This window comes from Cyprinodon variegatus, unplaced genomic scaffold (genome assembly GCF_000732505.1).
Source record: "Cyprinodon variegatus isolate N-32 unplaced genomic scaffold, C_variegatus-1.0 Scaffold4, whole genome shotgun sequence".
In the NCBI taxonomy this organism is placed as follows: Eukaryota; Metazoa; Chordata; class Actinopteri; order Cyprinodontiformes; family Cyprinodontidae; genus Cyprinodon; species Cyprinodon variegatus.
Genome location: NW_015150457.1, coordinates 1,948,921 through 1,968,596, shown reverse-complemented (window position 1 = coordinate 1,968,596; position 19,676 = coordinate 1,948,921). Strand labels below are relative to the sequence as shown.

The following is a 19,676-nucleotide window of genomic DNA, read 5'->3' as shown; positions in this document are numbered from 1 at the left end:
TAATTGCATGACTGTACTTATTTTTGTTTACAGATATCTGTCACAAGAGGAATTCAAATTTCCAAATGTAATTAAAATTTCCCAAGGCATTCGATATACAATGGTTTACATGAAGAGAGAGGTTAGAAAAAAAAGGCTATAACAGCATAGTTAAGGAAAACTTGGGAGTCCTCCCAAGATTGATGAAATGGCAACATGAAAACTGGCCAAGAAGTCTCTAAAGATGCCTTTGGTAACATTATATAAAAAGAAAAAAGAAAAGAAAAAAGAACCTATTGTTTATTGCTGGCTGTATAGTACAGTATAACAACAGCTTTTACAGCAACATCATGTTTCTGGGTAGTGGAATAGGGAAGCATCTTCATCCAAAAGCAAAGAATTTTACCAAATTTGGTTAAATTTTCTAACATCAGATTTTACATTTTCAGAAAAGTAGCGGCTGAAATGCTTCAAGGTCTGACGCAGCAAAATTTGATGGACATAAAAAAACAAAACAAAAAAAACAACACAATAAAAGAACCTCACCTCCACAGTAAAGCACGGTGGTGGCGCCATTTTTGTGTGTGCTGTTTTTCATTTTTAGATAGAACTAGGACCTGAGTAAAATTATAGGGAATCATAATAAGTCAGATTCACTAAGTAACGTATAGTTAAGAAAAGATTTTAACAGTAAATCTTCGTTCTAGTTTTAATGAATCATATTTTAGAAATATTGTTATGAAGTATTGCTACTCCTATTTGGGTAGAATTACTGGCTACTCTGCCCACTGTGAGTAACTTGAGCTATTTGTAGATCAGATGAAAATACAGTCAAAACGATATCAATAGAAGTTGTGGAATTTGTCATTTGTATCTATGTTTTTTAATCTGAATTTTCATGTGTTTCAATCTTTAAAATATCAAAACTTGCACATAAAGTCTGAATAATTTCTAAACATCCAGATGTTATCAGCTGAGTAATGGTTCCCAGTACTTGAATAGAGTATTTACCTAATTGCTGTTTTTACACTTTACTTGCATAATTTTTTGTATGGGTACTTTTAACTTATACTTGAGTTAAAAAAAATGACAAATTAGTGCTACTCTTACTTAAGTCCACCCTGTCCACTTCTGCTCCTTCTTGCCATCAGGTAAACCTGGAAATCTAACATGGTTGTGTTATTGTTTAGAATCCATAAATGAAAGGAGGTCATTAAAAAAAAAAGAAAAAAAAGAAAAATCAAGTATTTTTTAAATTTTCCCCCCAAAAATGATCTAATTAAATCCAAATAAATTAGTTTGGTACTTTACATATCAGTATTCAATAGCTTTGAAGAAAGGAGCCTCAAAACAGCAAAACAAATGTATTAAAATGTAATATTAATTGTTGGATACAGGTTTCTGTGTGATTTATACAGACTATTAGGGTGAAAAATAAGAAAATAATGACATGTCTGCGTGTTAATATGCCCTGGAAATAAGAGTAATAGTGTGTCGCCTGGGAAAGCTGTTAGGCATAAATCTCTGAAAAAGAGCTCTTGAATTTATTACTCCAGCATGAAGCAGAAAAAAATACAAGCATGTGCTTGCAGGAAACAGGTGAGGTTGGTGAGATTCAAGAAAAATCATGTTTTTCTTACTTATGAGAAAATGGCATCTTAAATGGCATTTCAATGCGGCAGACTGAACCAACGGATGAATTACTCTTTTTCTCATCTGAAGTTAAGTGTTTTCACAGCTCTGCAATAGAAAAGGCAAAGCGCTTAGTGAACATTTTAATCCACAGCAGAAAAAGGGCTTTCATGGTTTAACATGTTGTATATTTAATAACAGACTTCATCGAACAGCATCACTGCCAAACACATTATCTTAAAGGATAGACTCTGACATGGAAAACGTCAAACAGTATAGGTATTCAGAAGGTCTAAATTTACATGTAGCCACCATCAGATTAGGATTTTTTCACTTCGCTTGCTGTTTTCTTCCATTCAGGCCTCATGCTGTACTGAAACAAACAGAGACTGCAGTGTTTTGCTAACAGCCCTCATTGTACTGTGACTGGTGTGAACTGTGACAGGTGAGTGTTTTGAAAAATCAGTAGAAAAGAAGAAAAAAAAAAGAAAAGTTTAAGCAGCGAGGTTTTAAATTACACATTAGGGAACTCAGCAAGAGCCAGCTGCAGAAATAAAAATAGAAATTTGTTTTCTTAGCCGATTGAATGTTAGACATGGACGTGAAATGTGCCTCTTCTGTTTAGGAACAGAGATCCAGTTCAAAACCAAAAGGTTGGAGAAAGTCCTTATCATAGGATCTTAGAAATCTAAAACACAAATGTAACCTCTCTATGAAGGCAAAATTGAAAATTATATGCTTTAACCTTTCAAAAAATCTAAGGTGGAAATAACAATAAATTTTTCTTGTGGATGTTTTTGTGTTTTTTTTTTTTTTAAGCCGGCAGTAAGACAATAGCTCAGAAACCACCTATAAAGTAATCAGAAAACAATTTTGTAAAAGTACACACATTAAATAAAGCACAGATGGCAGGGGGCATTTCTTGTCTCATCAGCAGAGATCCCACCATTATTCATGTTTATTACTCAAGAAGTATAAATCCTGCTGTTCCAAAACACTTTTGTAGAAGTATCAATGTATGCTTTTACTCAAGTAAAAGTGTAAAAGTACCATTTTTATGACAACTTAAGTATACAGGTAAATGTAATGCAAGAAAAATAATATTTCTAATATTGCTGGATGATAACTTCCTTATATTTCATTTTGTTAGATTTATAACTAATGGTAACAGCATCAAATTTAATTTTGCATCCTCCTAAAAACTATTTATTTTGGGATGTCACAAATAACAAATTCCAGACAAAGAAATAGTCTGGATAAAACAAATGATTAGGATGGTTTTATTTTTTTTAAATATCAACAGGCCATAACAGAAAGGAACTTCAATAAACAAAACAAACAAGTCTATTTTTAAAAGGTAAGAAATAGAAAATAGAGATTGCAAAAAAAAAATATATATATATATATATAAGGACTAGATGTAAAAAGTTGTCTAAAAAATAATTACTCCAGTAAAGTATAGATAGCCAACAGTTTTACCTAAGTAACATGAATTATTACTTTGTTAACTCTTGACACCTCTGCTCATCAGTCACTAACTTACTGCATTTTAGACAAACCTGCTGTTTTTTTTCTTTTTTATTTGTGCTTTATAAATAAATGTAATTTACATTTGTACTTAAATAGAACACAAAAGCTGCAGCAAGCACCTTAAAATTTATTATTATTTCTATGGAAATGTGTCTGGCTTATTCAGGCCATTTCTAAAGAAAGTGACACTCGAGCAGGAAATTAAAAAACTAAACATATTTTACAGCAGTCTTTCTGAATCCAATCCTTTTTAGATTCCTTTTTATTTCTTATGGGAAAGAGCTGCTTGGTTTAGTAATTACAGAGGGAAGGTTAAAGGTCTACTAGCCCTGGATGAAATACCTGCCAACAATGTTAACAGTTATCAATGCTAACTCTGCAAATGGCTTTTATAAGACAATAAAACAGATAAAAATGAAATCTGTTCAATCTTTTTGTATTTGTTTAAAAAAAAAAACCCAGTTTTACTGCAGAGCTCCGACTGCTTGACTACACACAATGGTATGAATAATAGACCTTATATAAAAAGAAAACTTGTTAGAGCTACAATAAAGGGTTTTAATAAACTACCAAAGTTTTTCTTCTTCATTATTAAGTTAAACACCAATCTGTATATAGATTTAGATAAACTATTTCTTTAATCAATATAATGCCTTATTTAAGTTTTCTGTTTTCTGATAGGTAACTTTCTTACTGCTCTACTAGGTATTTGGAGATACAAAGACAAACAGCTCTTTTTCTAATTTATCTAGAAGATTTTATTGTAAGAAGATATAAAAATCTTAAGTTCCTTCTAGAAAATTTCAAATAACTTTAGTTCTAGCAGGCAGCATGCATCCTTCTTTCTAAATCAACTTTGGAATGAAGTCAACTGTATCCCCACCAATCGTACAATCATTCCCTCCCATATTAAAAAATGTCAACATATTTATGTGGCTTTGGTTTTTATTTCTACACCTTGCACTTTCTCAGCTACATACTTACATTTCCTTGTATTGCTGCAACAAAAGTGCAGGGATTTCACTTTCTGTATACCTCTAATAAACAGCATCAGACAGAAACATACTGAGTCTAAAACAACAGGTTAAGCTAATATAACACAAATACAAAGGTTGCACATTATTTTTAAATTACATTGTAACAGTACCCTAGGTTTAGAACAGCATAAAATGGCTTTCATTGAGGATAATGACGATAAGGGTCAATTCCCTGCTGTTAGTGAAACAATCACTATATGACAAGTTACATAACAGACTAAATCTGCTATTAATGTAAAAGAAATCTCATAAAAACTTGTTGCATAACACTTGCTCTATTCCAGTAAATTCTTTGATGTTCAAGGAGAAAAAAATAATAATTTGAACCTGTGAGGAATGAAAACATCCAGTGAATGGCAGCACACTCGTGGCTAGATTCCAACACAATCCTTTCCTGCAATTCAGGTTCCCTTTTCTTCTTCTCTGTCCATCCGCTCTAATAGATGCACAGAAAATAAAAGGGCCACCGCTGTTGGCTGGCCAAAAGAGAAAAGCTTGGCTCCATTTCTTTCTTCATTGCCTTTCCATTGCAAATCCAACAGGCATTCTCACTCAGCTCTCCTTTCCCCAGACCACAGCTATGGTTTTGGATACAGCAACAAGTCTGTCCTTTCTCCTTTTGTGTTTGAAGATAATGCCCACTGTCTACAGGGAAGGGAACTTAAGGAAAGTTTAAACAAAATCACTAGCCAGAACGAAATTCATCCATTGAGGGGAGCAGATTTAATATTTAGGACAGAAATGAGAAAGCTGCACTACTGACAATTTTGTTTGGAGGTCAAAAGATAAACCATAAAATGAATTTCATTCAGCTGGAGTTAAGTTTGGATAGTTTAAAATTAGCTTGCCTCTTAAAAGTGGCTTTGTAACAGCAAAAATAACAAGGAACAACAACAACGACAAAAAACGGTTCAGTTTAAAACAGAGCAAAGACGCAGGCCACAGGGTCATTTAAGTATTCATCACAGCTCTTGGTCTAGAAGGTTTTGTCCTCTACCTAGTGTCAAAGTCTGTCATGTCATCTCAGCTACATTTGCAAGACTTGACAATCATGTTGGAGAGCTGCTCCACCTTAGGGGTCCGTCCAGAATAGTAGAGTATAGTGAGGGGCGCCAGGTCCTGAGGGACGCAGCAGGGGGCGGCGGAGGCCTCTGGATTCAGAGTGTTGTAAAGGCTCAGCAGCTGTTGAGAGGCAGTAAAACTCCTTTTTAACAACATTTTGAAAGTCTTCTGTTAAAATATTTTATACTTAAGTAATCTGGAAGAGACTTCTTCAAGAGAAACACTCCATTCTGTGTGAAAGCAATTCATGTAAATACCATAATAGCCTAAATATTTTCTTACTAATATCTATGTTATACTGGTAAACAATAGAAAATATATTTTTTTCCTACTTTAATAGTCAAAATTATCTATAAGAGAAACCCTTATTATTTTGTTATGTATCTCTGTTGAGCTAACTATTAGAATAACTGCTACAAAAATAGGTAAATATGCTTATATTCATTTGCTTTTTTTATTAGGAAGTTTGCACCACAGTGGCCTCAGAAGTAAAGAAATGACTGTTAGGGCAAGAGAAAACAACTATAAGGTAGAAAAAGCAGTGCATTGAGGAGGTTTTTTCTAGACCAATAGGATCAAGTAGGTTCAAGGACTGTCTATTTATGAGGAGTGAGCTAAACCTTAGCAGCAGGTGGAACTGTGTCCAATATCTGCAAATAAGTGAAACTTTCTGACAAAAAGACTTAAATTTCTGCAGAAAGCACAACATTAAGTAGACAAGTAGAAGACTGCTCTGTATTTCTAGAATGTTTCCTGAAATTCCTATAACTAACGCATGGGGTTGATTTCTCACAGAGACGAGTAGATTCCCTATCAGCTCTGCCCAAGAAGACTGCAATTATTAAGGTGAGATTGAAAGAAAAGGGTAAGAGCAAAACATATTTTCCAACAAGCCAATTCAAGCCAAGTGATAACATGCATTTATTTTTCATGCATAATAAGCCAGCCTGTCACAAGGCAGAAGCATTGCGCTTTACTTCCATTTTAGTATGTGAAATGCCAAAGTTCTATATGCTTATATATGTTCTATATGAAAGAAAGAAAGAAAGAAAGATGAAGAATGTCCACAAATCATGACTGAAATAATATTTTAGTGGAAAGATTGATGTTTAAAAAAAAATTGTAGGGGACCATCCAAGGACCAGCCAAGGGCCCATCAAAGAAAGCGGGGAAATTTTGAACGGCTACTACTGTAATGTGACCAAAATGATGTGCGCTTGAGATTTTTGAGAATAGCATTTTGTAAAACTGTGTTTATATTGCAAATGTAGTTAATTGCCAGGCCCTAAACTGAAAAAAGAAATTAGATCAAAATATTTTGGTGCTAACCTACGCAGATTAATTTTTTCAGTTTCAATTTTGTGAACTAAATCTAAAAAAGGTTCTTCATAAGTTAATGACTTTAAGGCCTGCATAGGGATTCTCACCGAGCTATGTGTTGTGTCCGAGCTCCTCAGGTAAGGGCAGGGCCCAGAGCAGTAGTTGGCATCGTAGCCACTCGGCTCATGGATCCACTTCCAGTCCAGATCACGGCGAAAATCTATGTGGAGCCTGCGAACGCAACAGCTCTCCTCCGTGTTTCTGTAGGGTAACAGAACAGAAGCCAAACAGTCACAGTGGGTTTGTGAAGCTTAAACTTGATTTATGTTCCTTCACAAAAGCTTACGAGAAGCAGTAGTTTGTGTCCAGCGCTCTCTTGTGTCGGCGTGAGGGGTGAGTATCCAGGCGGTGGGGTGGGATCATCATGAGGATAAGGTGAGGAAGGTATTGCTCCTTATTTTTCTTCAGGCTATCCAGATCAAGGCGAATCTGCTCCTCATCTCCATCAACACCTGAAACCACAGGAAGGAATCCAGCTGCTTTTTTAACTATTAACCACCATCTTCTTTCATAGTTCTCATCAATTACACAATTTAAAGTGTATAAGTCTCCTATTTTTTCACACACTTCTCTTACGTTGCATTAAAAAGCACTTAATAAATAACCAAATGGCTGAGGAAACCCACCTCTAAATTTAACCTCCAGAACTTCATTTTCATTGTCGATGTCACCGTTTGAACTGTAGGCCTGGCAGGGACAATGCACACTGATTTCCAAACCCAGATTAGATCCTAATAACAATCAAAGGAAAGGAAAGCATTACAATTACTCTCTGATAAGAACTAACCATTGACAGCTTTTTTAAAAACATTTTCAGATAAAGATAATCTCACCTCTGTTTATCAGCCATTCCCGCACAGTTTCAGTCACATCGAAGGTGATCCACTCAGGAGAGCCTTTGGTTTGCACATTTTTTGCTCCAATCAAGCGCTGCTTCCTTATGTGCTCGTTTAGTCTCATGGTCTGCAAAACAGTAATAAAATTTACGATTATTAGCAATATTTCTTAACGTGGATTGACGCTAACTAGTATTGGTTACTTTAGATATTCTATAGACATTCGTTTGCTACACTCAGAGCTGAGAGATAACTAAAGATAAAAATGGTAGCAGCCGCCTTTTACTGTGAGAATGCTCTTCTTCAGAATACTCAATGTACAGTAGCTGATTGCATTAAGCAATGCATATCTATGAACAAGAGTTTCCTGCTACTTCCTAAAAGGAATAATTGAAATAAACTTAAAAACTAATTCTTACAGATGTTGCCCATCCAATCTTTTTGATATTTAATATAGAATGATTTGTTAACATACAGTCTTTAGATATAGAAACCGATTACAGCCTGAACCCATACGATCTGCAATTAAAGATAATTACAATTCAAACAGGTCGACTGTCTATTCCCCCGGCTAATATATAATGCATGACACGTTGATGAGATTTTTATCAGTAAAGTTTGAAAGCAGTGTTCTATTCACTGCACAACCATGCACTACTTTATAGCTATATAATATGCTGCACCAAATCCAAAAAAAAAAAAAATTCTGAGAGAATAAAACAGATTGAGGTTTGTAATGTGACAATACAGTTTTAAGTTCAAGTATTTTACAAAATGCTGCAAAGCCCTGTTAAATTTGAGGTCTTTTGGACTTAGTCCAGCCTTGGTCATGGGACAAGGAGATTTATAGCCTTTCCAACTCTCTAGTGTATCAATTGAAAATACAGCAGAAGGTTGTTAATTTTGGCCTTTCCAATATGGAGCAGAACTTGGGGATGTTATTCCAGCTGAAGAGAAATATCTCAGAGCTCATGGGAAGCAATAGTTTTTATGAAATGAAAAATAAAAAAATTCAAATAAAAATAAATTGTGACGTTTAGAAAGACAAAGAAATGCTACCTTTACACACCTGGTAGAGCTCAAGCCGCTGTTCGTTCCTCTTGGCACTGGGGTTTGGTACCCTCAGGGCTCGAAACTCTGCCCTGAAGAGGTTGGATGAGTTCCTTTCCATTCGAGAGACATCGAAGCGGAAAAATTTAGAAGTCATGCTTTTAGAGCAGTAGGGCAGATCATCTGGTGAAAAAGGGAAAAAAAAATAAGGCTATTCAGAAGTAAAAAAAACAGCTGAAACAAGTATTCAAAGAAAACAGAAAGATTGTTCGCAATAACAACTTCCAACTAAACCACGACTGAATTCTAATGTTTCAAATACTAACCTTTGGATTATAGCAAAGATTTTTTTTACCCTGTGGATAAAAAAGTAACAAAAAAATTTCTAGACTTTAATATCCAAATTTCATATTTTCCGTGTCCAGAACCAAAGTCATATTGCTTAACAGCATTCAAAATGTTTATTGATTTCAGATTTTTAAATAGATTGAAATAATGTTGTTATTATTGTTTATTGTATCTGTCATACTCTGTGTTCTAGGTGCAGGTCTGTTTTTTCTCTCCATCCTTTGCAGGGCTGGACGGGCAGGTGCGTTCCATCAGAGCTAATTACCACCCTTCATAAGTAGCTGGAACCAGGTGGAGGGCGTCAGTTCATTTACGCTTCAGCGTGGTATAGACCAACTCCTTGTTTAACCCTATTATCCGTGCAACCTTGACCTAACCTCGTCCTTGTTGTTTCGTCCTAGAAAGCCATCCAGTCAAAGACCTGGAAACCCACGCCTTTGATCAGAGTCAGAAGAACTCCTGGAAAACCAGAGAAGAACCCCAGATCTTTCTGTCAGCCCTCCTGCCTGCGCTTGCCTGCCTGTCCACCCTCCAACAAACCAACACAGCGAGAGGATCTGGATCTGCACAAACAACCCAGACTTCTGAACAGCACTTCTTTCCCCAGACTAAGCCCAAGCCATCACCTCAGTGAGTCCACCATCCAAACATCATTTTCTCAAATCCCAAAGCTCAAGTTTTTCTCCATCCTCCCTATTTTTCCCAGCAGATCTCACAAGACCCCTGATCAGTTGAAATTCAATCTTGTTCATCTCCATTTATTCAATAAACTTTTCAAATATACTGACTGTTTCGGTTATGACGCCCATTCAGAGTCTCATGTTCAAAATAGGACAGTATCAGTTTGTGGATTTGGTCAAATTAGCATTGTTAATTATTTCAGCCTCTGCGACAGAAGTTAGGGTAGTAGAAAATGATAAAACATAGCTGTAGTATACAAAAGATATGTGGACAGTTTAAAGATAATAACATGTATGTGAAAGTAGTATTATAGTATTATACAAGCAGCAACATATGTTAATGAAATTTGAATGATTTTTAAAAGCATATCAAAATTTTTTTTGGGACATATAAACTGGGTGCTGTTTCAATGTTACTGTTTTGCAGGTCTGTGTTTGTCCTAAAACCATCTTCATGCTGCCCGAAGTGGTTAAAAAGTTGCTATTGCAGTTATATTTATGACCTAATATGGTTCCAAGAGAGCCTCCGTCAACTTGCAGTGTTAGCAGGTGAAAACTCTTCTATCTAAAAAAAGTTCTATACATGGCATAACTTCCGGTTTCCCTTTGCTCACTTTTGTTTCATACTTATACACGTTGTCTGCCACTAATGTGGGACCAAGTTGTAGAGGCAGCAGCCTCCACAGAGACTCCAAATCTCCCCAAACACCTCCTGTAGCTCTGCTGGGGGAGGCCAGAGGTGCTCCAAGGCCAGCCAAGAAAAGTAATCTTTCCAGCATGTCCTGGGTTGTCCCCTGTGCCTGGAAAACCTTCCTAGGTCAGGGGACATCCAGAAATGATTTCTGAGAAGCCTCAGTTAACTCCTCTCGCTGTATAAGAGAGGTGGCTCTATTTCAAGTTTCTCCTGGTCGACAGAACTCCACCAAAAATGGTCTGAGAAAGCTCACTTCAGCTGCTTGTGTCCAGTGTCTCATCTTTTGGTCATGGTCCAAATTTCATGACCATGGTTGAGGATATAAACGTAGACCAATCAGTGAATCAAGAGCTTTGCCTTTTCTCCCAGCTCTCTCTTCACTTTCACCAAAACAGCCAAAAGCAGCCATCCCCATCCATTTCCTTTCCTCATTCGTTAACAGGACCCCAAGATACTTAAAACTTCTCCACTTGAGGCAGGAACTATACTTTGATGTGTAGGTGACAAACCACTTTTTTCTGGTCATAAACCATTAACTCAGAGTTAGAAGAGTTGATTCTCATCCCAGCCACTTCGCACTTAGCTGCAAACTGGGAGCCAGCAAAATCAGGTAATTTGCAAAAAGCAGGTAAAAATGCGTCGGTCCCACAACCAGACCCCCTCCGGTTCTTGTCTGCACTTAGACATCCTGTAAACGAAGTGTATAAAAAGATCGGTGACAGAGGGAACACCTGTCAGAGTCCAACATGCACAATGGGTGAAAAAGGAAAAGGATAGGTGCCATGTTTCACAGCGGCCCTAAAAGGCCTTTGATACAACTATAATACTGAGAAAATAATATGATGCCAAGATATAAACTTACACATACACTACTCAAAAAATAAAAATAAAAATTAAAGGAACACTTTGTAATCAGAGTATAGCATCAAGTTAATTAAACTTCTGGGATATTGATTTGGTCAGGTGAGTAGCAGAGATGGTTGTTAATCAGTTTCAGCTGCATTGGTGTTAATGAAAATAACACTAGAAGGGCAACAACGAGATGACCATCAAAACAGGAATGGTTTTACATGTGGAGGCCACTTTTTTTCCCCTCCTAATTTTTTCTGACTCTTTTTCACCAGTTTTGCATTTGGCTAGCGTCACTGTCACTACTGTGAGCATGAGGTGCTACCAGGACCCTACAGAGGTTGCACAGGAAGTCCTACTCCTCCAGGATGGCACATCAGTACGTGCCATTGCCAGAAGGTTTGCTGTGTCTCCCACCACAATCTCAAGAGCATGGGGGAGATTCCACGAGACAGGCAGTTACTCCAGGAGAGCTGGAAAGGGCCGTAGAAGGTCTACAACCCATCAGCAGGACCGGTATCTGCTCCTTTGTGCAAGGAGGAGCAGGAGGAGCACTGCCAGAGCCCTACAAAATGACCTCCAGCAGGCCACTGCTATGAATGTCTCTGACCAAACAATCAGAAACAGACTTCACCAGATTGGCCTGAGGGTCCTCTAGTGGGCCCTGTGCTCACTGCCCAGCACCCTGGAGCTCAGTGATGGTCTGGAGGGACGCACAGACCTACACAGTCTAGACAACGGCACCATGACTGCAATTAGGTAACGGGATAAATCCTTGCCATTGTCAGACCCCATGCTGGTGCAGTGGGTCCTGGGTTCATTCTGGTGCCCGGCCTCATGTGGCGGGAGTATGCAGGCAGTTCCTGGAGGATGAAGGAATTGATACCATTGATTTGCCCCCACGCTCGCCTGACTTAAATCCAATAGAACACCTCTGGGACATTATGTGTTGATCCATCCGACGCCGCCAGGTTGCACCTCAGACTGTCCAGGAGCTCAGTGATGCCCTGGTCCAGATCTGGGAAGAGATACCCCAGGACGCCATCCGTTGTCTCTTTAGGAGTGTGCCCCGACGTTGTCAGGCATGCATACACTCACGTTTGGGCCATAGAAAAGACTAAATACCATTTTGAGTTGCTGCAATGAAATTTCAGCAAAATGGACTAGCCTGCCGCATCATTTGTTCACTGTAATTTTTGGGATGTCTTAGAATTCAGCCCTCTGTAGGTTGATAATTTTCATTTCCATCAAATGATGTGGCATCCTTTTGTTCCTAACACATCACCCAGTCCATATCAGTGTAAATAAACAGCATGATCTTTTTTCCCCCCATTGAGATTGGATGTGTTTTCAAAGTGTTCCTTTATTTACAGGAAGTAACAATACATTGGTAGAAAATGTATTAACTGAGAAAATTTAGTTAATTAATCAATGCGGGGTAATGTTTAGCACTCCTCCGCTAAATAATGATGACTCTTCCAAACAGGCACATCAAGATCAGAAATTACAGTAAATCATAAATGGAAATTGACCTTTTTTTCAGATTTTTTTGCTAAGATTTTATGTTTCAGGACAGATTATAATAGTATTTAATTTAATGAAAGATGTTTGTATGTATTTTGGTTTTGTATTGTCAGTATTGTCAATTTATTTTCAGGTATTTGAAGAACAGATGATTTTCACTGCCTTCCCTACAAAGTAAATGTCATGTTTTTCTTTTCACCAACTATGTGAATGAATCACTTTATGGAAACTGGTATTAAAATACTTTGTAGCCATTTCATACCTTAATCCCAAATTGCTCCTACATTGTCCTGTAGACAAACTTGGCACAAACCAATTAACAAGTTATTAAGAAGTTATTTTCTAATGTGTAAGTCTTTTTTTTTTAGAGCGTTTTAATGTATCAAACACTGTATTTGTTGTAAAAAAAAAATGAAATTAAACTACTACAATAAAAGCGGTATCTATTTGGAGCCTCTTTCAACATATTTATCAAATTTAATTAGTACTGCACAGGGTTCTTATATGAATACACTTAGGCCCAATGCTCTGCACCTTGCAGTATACAGGAAAGACTGGCGCTTTCCGTCCCACAGTAAAGGGTTGGGTGCCTCTCTCTTATCATAATTCCTCACTGGTTCTCCTACAGACTCTGTCTATATTTGGAGAAAACAATAACATTTTAACTATTTTATGACTTCACCCCAAAGGTATCTGTGTATCAAATGCCATGCTATGCTCATTCTACTGATAAGCTTTTGGAGCTGAAGCTTTTGTTATCATTATGACTTCCTTAAAGTAAGTGACAGATGCCAGATCTGTCATGAACATAAACCCCAAACATTGAACTCTGTTCTGTGGTTTGCTGACCAGCTTGTTTGCAGCTTTCCTTTATTTAGGGTTTAACTGTTTTAGATCCATTCACACATCACTATAGGGCTGACTAATATGTAATATTGAAGCTAAAGAATGGATTTTGAACTAAACTAATTTTTTATTTGTTTTAATACTGTAGGTCTTAGAGGCTGTTTTAACTTTTCTAGAGTATATTGACTTCTTGAAAATATTTTGATTAATGGTTTTCAATCAATCAAATTATTTCATTGAGGTTATTTAACTTACAAAATTACACAGAGACTAGGAGAGATAGATTTGGAGGGTTGATGATGTAATTAGCTGGACATCTGAAGAATACATTGGGGTTAAAGATCTACTAATACCTTTTTTTTATTTAATACTGTATTTACAAAAATACAAATTATTTTAACATCAGATGCTGGTTTTTAAAGATAATATTCTCACTTAAACCATTTACGTGATAAAAATGAAATAGTGGTAGAAAAAAAAAAGTTAAAAAAGTTACAAAAGTCCAAATTTAACCCCCCGCAAAAAAACAAAAAAAAACAAAAAAACATTAACATTTAGCAGTAAATATCAAATGGAGAAAGGAGCAGCAATGCAACATGTTCTGCTGTGCTTCAAGTTTTAAGTCATGGCTGCTAAATTCCAACGCTTAAAAAAACTGACCTCTTTTTAAAGGCAATCTAGAAGATACACATACAGAAAATGTGTTCTTACAGAATATAAAAGTGTTACGATTTCTCTTGATATACTGCCATTTAAAATAACAACAGCTAATTTTTTCCATTACTTTTTGTTCAAAATACTTATCTCACAAACTTTTTAAAAAAGTTTTAATGTTAATTTATACACATTTCCTGGTTTATTAGTTTTGATAGATTAAAAGCACAGGATCGTTTTGGATCTGGTGGGTTAATTGTTCCTAATCAGAGTTCTTCCACTACTAAGATTGTTACACTTTGATTTAGCATTTGTGTTCAGTTCTTTATAAAATGTAGACCCAACATATATAAAAATAACACACATTACCCAAAATAGCAACATGAAGTTATGGTGCTTGTCCAATTATTATATCTGATAATTATAAATAATTAACTTTTAGAGTAGGCATCAACATTTTTAGGATCAAATGTTGAACGTTGCAATATTATATATAAACACATCAGCAAAAAACATAATTAACTCTAGTAACCACACTGACTGAATATACACATTAAAAATTTGAAACAAAATATACATATTTTTACATACCAAAACACACTTGATCCCATAAAAACATTGAAAATTACCATACAGTAAGTGATATGAAGTCGTTGGACAAATTCAATCTGAAAGGCTCTCATCTACAACCCTCTCTTCTCATCATGGGCCTCTGCTCCAGCCTATCACCACAACTCCATGCCTTCATACAAGCCAATCTCTGTCTGGGACATCATCACTTCCTACTGAACAGCATCCCTCCATACATCTCCCTACAGCCTCCATCCCACCACCATTGTCAGACTCTGGGGGCAGCTATCACTAACCTAGACCTACCTGGTTATGCTGAACTGCATTCAGCATTGATGTCAAGACCTGAGCCTTAATGAATCATCTAACTGCTGCTTTTTCTCTGTTTGAGTCTCTCCAGTTTGAAATGGCAGTAGTACTAATAATATAAGCAACATCGCTGAATAACATTGTAAATTCAACCTTCTCTTCATCTATTTGATTTTCAGTTGTTCACATGTGATTATACTAAAATAAACTAGAGATCTAGTTAATCAGTTTGTCATTATTTCACCCAAAGCTAATCTAGGGTTCTGTGAGCAAGAGAAAACTCTTTGGTGTTTTTTGGTCCAAATCACTTTTGCAAGATTTGAACCAGAACATTAGAGAGGGAAAGTTACACTTCAGGAAAACCTCTTAATTTCAAAGGCACTGTGATGCAATAAGCTTGGCTTTGCTCTGGACCGTGAGCCTTCCTTAGCATTTATTATCCTGTTCTACTACCAATCTGACCACAGACACGTGTCCCTCTCTCCACCAGTTTTCCATTCTCATCGCCTGTATTTCATAAAGAAAAAAAAACATGGTAACCATATAAGCTTGGCATGAAATACGTGGAGGAGGAGGAATTAAAGCTCAAACAGTCTTTTCTGATTATTTAAACAAATTGATTCCACCCAAAGTAAAGCTCATTATAAACAAAATTACTTAGTGTTGTACTGGCAATAAATTAGAGGCATAATTAAGACATTCACATTAAAGGCTCTTTAAGCATAACTTAACAGTTAGGTGAGCTTGGCCTTGACGGCCAGCTGTGGGTGTGCAATTATCAAGCCAAGACACACAGTGTGCTCATTAGGAGCAGCATCTTCATACCAGTGTGACTGGAAATATATGAGGCCTTCTCTGAGAGCAGGATCCCTCTTATAATGAGGAGGGGGTCCCCTCTATCCTCTAACCCTTCCTGTCCACTTCTGTTAACTCTCCCCTAAAGACATCCCCATCCGCCAAGGCAAATGTCCCTCTTATTTGGGCCTGACTGGAAAGGAAATGGGAACATCTGGGAGGTAGAACATGATCCATCAAGGGGGGAAACACAAGAGGGAGAAGGGTGGTGCAGAAATATAGGAAGGGGATGACCTTCCTGTTTCAGAGTTAAAACAGGTGGAAAAGCACTGAAAAGTACATTTCCTTCCATAGGCAAACTTGTCTTTCTGTTTTTAAAGATACTACCCAGTGATATATTTTTCTCACCCACTAAAAAAATGTGTGCTGACAATAAAAACATGTATAGGTGCAGAAGTGTGGATATCCACAGCAGGAACTCACAAAATGTAATGTATTTTTAAAACTAAAAAAACAGCTACAGTTTCCACTGTGTGTGTTTGGTAATAACATTGGCAAGATGGCAAACCTGATCAGCTGGAGTCAATTAATATTGTGGCATATAAGAAACCTTTGAACTATTTTTATTTTGAAAAAAATACATATATTGTTTAGTTAAGTCATTTAATGGCTGCTCAGTGGGGCAGTGGGTAGTACTGCTGCCTTGCAGCAAGAAGGTTCTTGGTTTGATTCCCGGCCCAGGGTCTTTCTGCTTGGAGTTTGCATGTCCCCCCTGTACATGTGTGGGTACTCTCAGGGTACTCCGACTTCCTCCCACAGTCCAAAAACATGACTGTCAGGTTAACTGGCTTCTCTAAATTCTCCTTAGGTGTGTGTGTGTGTGTGTGTGTGTGTGTGTGTGTGTGTGTGTGTGTGTGTGAATGGTTGCTCATCCTATTTGTCTCTGTGTTCCCCTGTGATGGACTGGCGACCTGTCCAGAGTGTACCCCGCCTCTCGCCCATAGACAGCTGGAGATAGACACCAGCATCCCTTGTGACCTTGCTTGGGATAACCGTGACGGAAAATGGATGGATTGATGGAGTAAATTAATATAAATATCAATATAAAGCAATAGATATATTACATTTGTATTCTTAAAAGAAGGCTGATAAGTCACACAGTGCTTCATGTATTTCCACACAAGAGGAATGAGGTGTAGCCTGTTTATGTTCAATACTTAAAAATGAAAAATAAAAGATTCATTGTGTTTTTGTGCTCATATCAAATCTCTAAGAACTAGACTTAAAACAACATTATGGGGTAGGTCTGACAGAAACAATTAAAATAGTTTTAAAACATGTATCATTTTATATGTTATTCAAACCAGTTTGCATTTTGGAAGGAATTTAAAAACTAGATTAACTTTCCCTCTATAACTCACCTGAGAGATTTTATTTTATTGCTCTTCTTTTTTTAAATTGCACTTTCATTTACAGAGTTTAAACTGATGATATCTAAAAGAAACATTAAAATTAAGTTTATTATACATGGCGTTTAGGTGGACACCGACTCTCAGTTCATAGATCAGTATTTGAAATGAATCGTTACCCATGAAGCCATGAAGCTTCCAAACGGTTGGTGATTCTAGAATATCGCCTGCACAGTTATCATTAACAATATCAACTCAGTCATTATTGCAATGACACTTGTAATGTTCATGTAAAAAAACAGTTTGGGGCAAATATTTGTTGGCTAATATATAATAAGTGTCAGTAAATTGCATCTTACATGCTTATGTATTATTTAATGGGTTACACTGAGTTTAAGAACGAAAGAAGCTCACTTCAGATACAAATGGAATTGCCTAAACTGCTAAAGGTCCCAGAATGTCGGAAATCTTTATATGATGCCTCTGTAAATGCAATGTTACAAAATCCAGCAATTTTTTATTTATTTTTTCTATTAATACAATACAAAAACTTGACCTTTCATCATGTAGATTTATTACGAACTGATTAATATTAAGCCTTTATCACCATTTGGATGAAAATATAAGTTTAATGAAAACCCACACATATTTTCTCTGACAATAAAACCACATAAAAACACTTAAAAATGTATTTACATCCTCTATTTCTAATATAAAAATGGTTGTCCTGTTTTCATGGATAACTGCATCCTTACATTAAAGCATGGAGGTGACCAGTCTGTGCAGTGGGGTGTTCAGGAACTCTAGATTGCTTTGATTGTGGTCTTTAGCTTATCTTTTGTGGTGTCTGTCCTGTTTCTCTTGTCAATACTCTGAGAAGTTGGGTCCATTTTTCTGGCTAATCAGTCCAGGTGATAAAATACTCATTAAACCAGGATGGTCCTGGAGCAGTGTGGGCAGATGACATGACCTTCTTGAAGTTTGTCAGCAGAATGAAAGCATGCTTGCTTTAAGAAATCAGCAGATGTCTTTGACTTCACTGACTGTGGAGATGCACTGACACCCATTCAACTTGGTTTTTTTGTATTTCTTCAAACTCTGGGATCTTGATTTTCAAATGAAAAGCTAGCTGTATTTGTATCTGAAAAAAATGACTTTACCACTTAAAAAAAGTTCCAGCTAATTTTCTCATTTTTCCCCCAATAAGGCACTACAGATGCTATATCTGAATCAGGAGGGGTTTAACAAAACTAATGCAGGAAATTTACTGTAGTTCAAGTTCCTCTTTAGGAACCACAATACGGGGTTTTCGATACCTTTCATCTTTTTCACTCACCCTGTAATCAATTTCTAAAAGTAGTATACTTTAATTAAAATCTATTAAGAATACTTAAGTATAAGTTTAGAAAGTATACCGAACAATGTACTTTTAGTGTACTTGAAGTATTACTAAAGTAATACTTCTTTGAACTAAATTGGGACATTTTTAAGTTTACTAAAGTATACTTAAAGTATACTTTAGTAAACAATAAAGTACACTTGACTATACTATTGTTTAGTATATGAAATATAGTTTAGAATAAGTAAACTCTCAGTGCACTGCCTGATTTTAAGTATGAAATTAGTGCACTTTTAGTATACTTGAATAAACTACTTTTTGCAAAAGCATAGGTCTACTTTTATATGATAGATTATTAGACTTTTATTAGACTTAAAATACAATCGACACATGTTTATTGAGAGATTTTAAACAAGTACCAGTAAAAAGTTAGTAGATTTTTTTTTATCATTATGCGTCTGGAACGGCCTTTATTCGGTGCGTAATTACGCACTACAGAGAGGAGGGAAATATGTATGAAAAGGGGAAAACTTACTGTTGTCTGGCGTTCCATACACCATGTTAATTTTGTATATCTCTTTGGCGATGTACTCTGTCTCTGTGTTGTCCTGGCCGCAGGTCTGCTTCCGTTCCCTGCCCAGCTGCTCCAGAAGCTCCTTCGTGCTGTTATATAACGCCTGGATCTGATAGGGTATGTTGGTCGGTCCCAGGGAGTGCGGCGGACTCGTCAGACGAAGTTTACTCAGGATCTGACCCCGTATCGCTTCGACCCTCTTCCTCTTCACATGGTCGATGTCCACGGTGGCGCAAGTGGACAGCGGAGAGCTCAGAGTGGCGCAGTTAAGGAGGAGGACGAACAGTAGAGCTTTACCCAGATGCATCTTTCTGTCCGCATTTGTTTCTCCCTGGGAGCTGAAAAGAGAGGATTGACAGAGAAGACTGCCTCTAACTCAGCTCTACTGCTGCTTGTTTTCTTTCCCAACTAACAACTAAGTTCTATATTGATTCCTCTTTGTAGAAATTCGAATTTGTGTTCGCCCATTATTAATTCATCCGGTTCAAATATCTGTAAAGACCTGCTTTCTGTGATCTTCTGCTCAGTCCATTACTTTGCAGTCCTCCTATACAACACAGACTGTGTTGTTCCCACTTT

General features: G+C 36.8%; 1 protein-coding gene and 1 long non-coding RNA gene across 4 annotated transcripts; one reads left to right on the top strand and one right to left on the bottom strand.

Annotated features, from left to right (window-relative positions):
* Positions 1-1,454: 1,454 nt before the first annotated feature.
* Positions 1,455-19,404, bottom strand: LOC107083120 (transforming growth factor beta-3-like). Its single transcript, XM_015372121.1, has 7 exons — positions 19,059-19,404; positions 8,526-8,689; positions 7,454-7,583; positions 7,247-7,351; positions 6,907-7,072; positions 6,668-6,821; positions 1,455-5,360 (listed from the first exon to the last, which is right to left on the bottom strand). The coding sequence occupies exons 1-7, from the start codon at positions 19,402-19,404 to the stop codon at positions 5,202-5,204; spliced, it is 1,224 nt and encodes a 407-aa protein (XP_015227607.1). The 3' UTR covers positions 1,455-5,201.
* LOC107083214 lies at positions 1,965-11,411 on the top strand. Of its 3 annotated transcripts, XR_001481175.1 has the most exons (4): positions 1,977-2,056; positions 6,036-6,086; positions 9,082-9,484; positions 11,353-11,411. It is a non-coding gene; the product is annotated as an uncharacterized LOC107083214 (long non-coding RNA). The 3 variants fall into 3 exon arrangements; XR_001481176.1 differs by lacking the exon at positions 6,036-6,086 and having other exon boundaries at positions 1,965-2,056; XR_001481174.1 differs by lacking the exons at positions 1,977-2,056; positions 6,036-6,086 and having other exon boundaries at positions 8,713-9,179; positions 9,256-9,484.
* Positions 19,405-19,676: the final 272 nt, after the last annotated feature.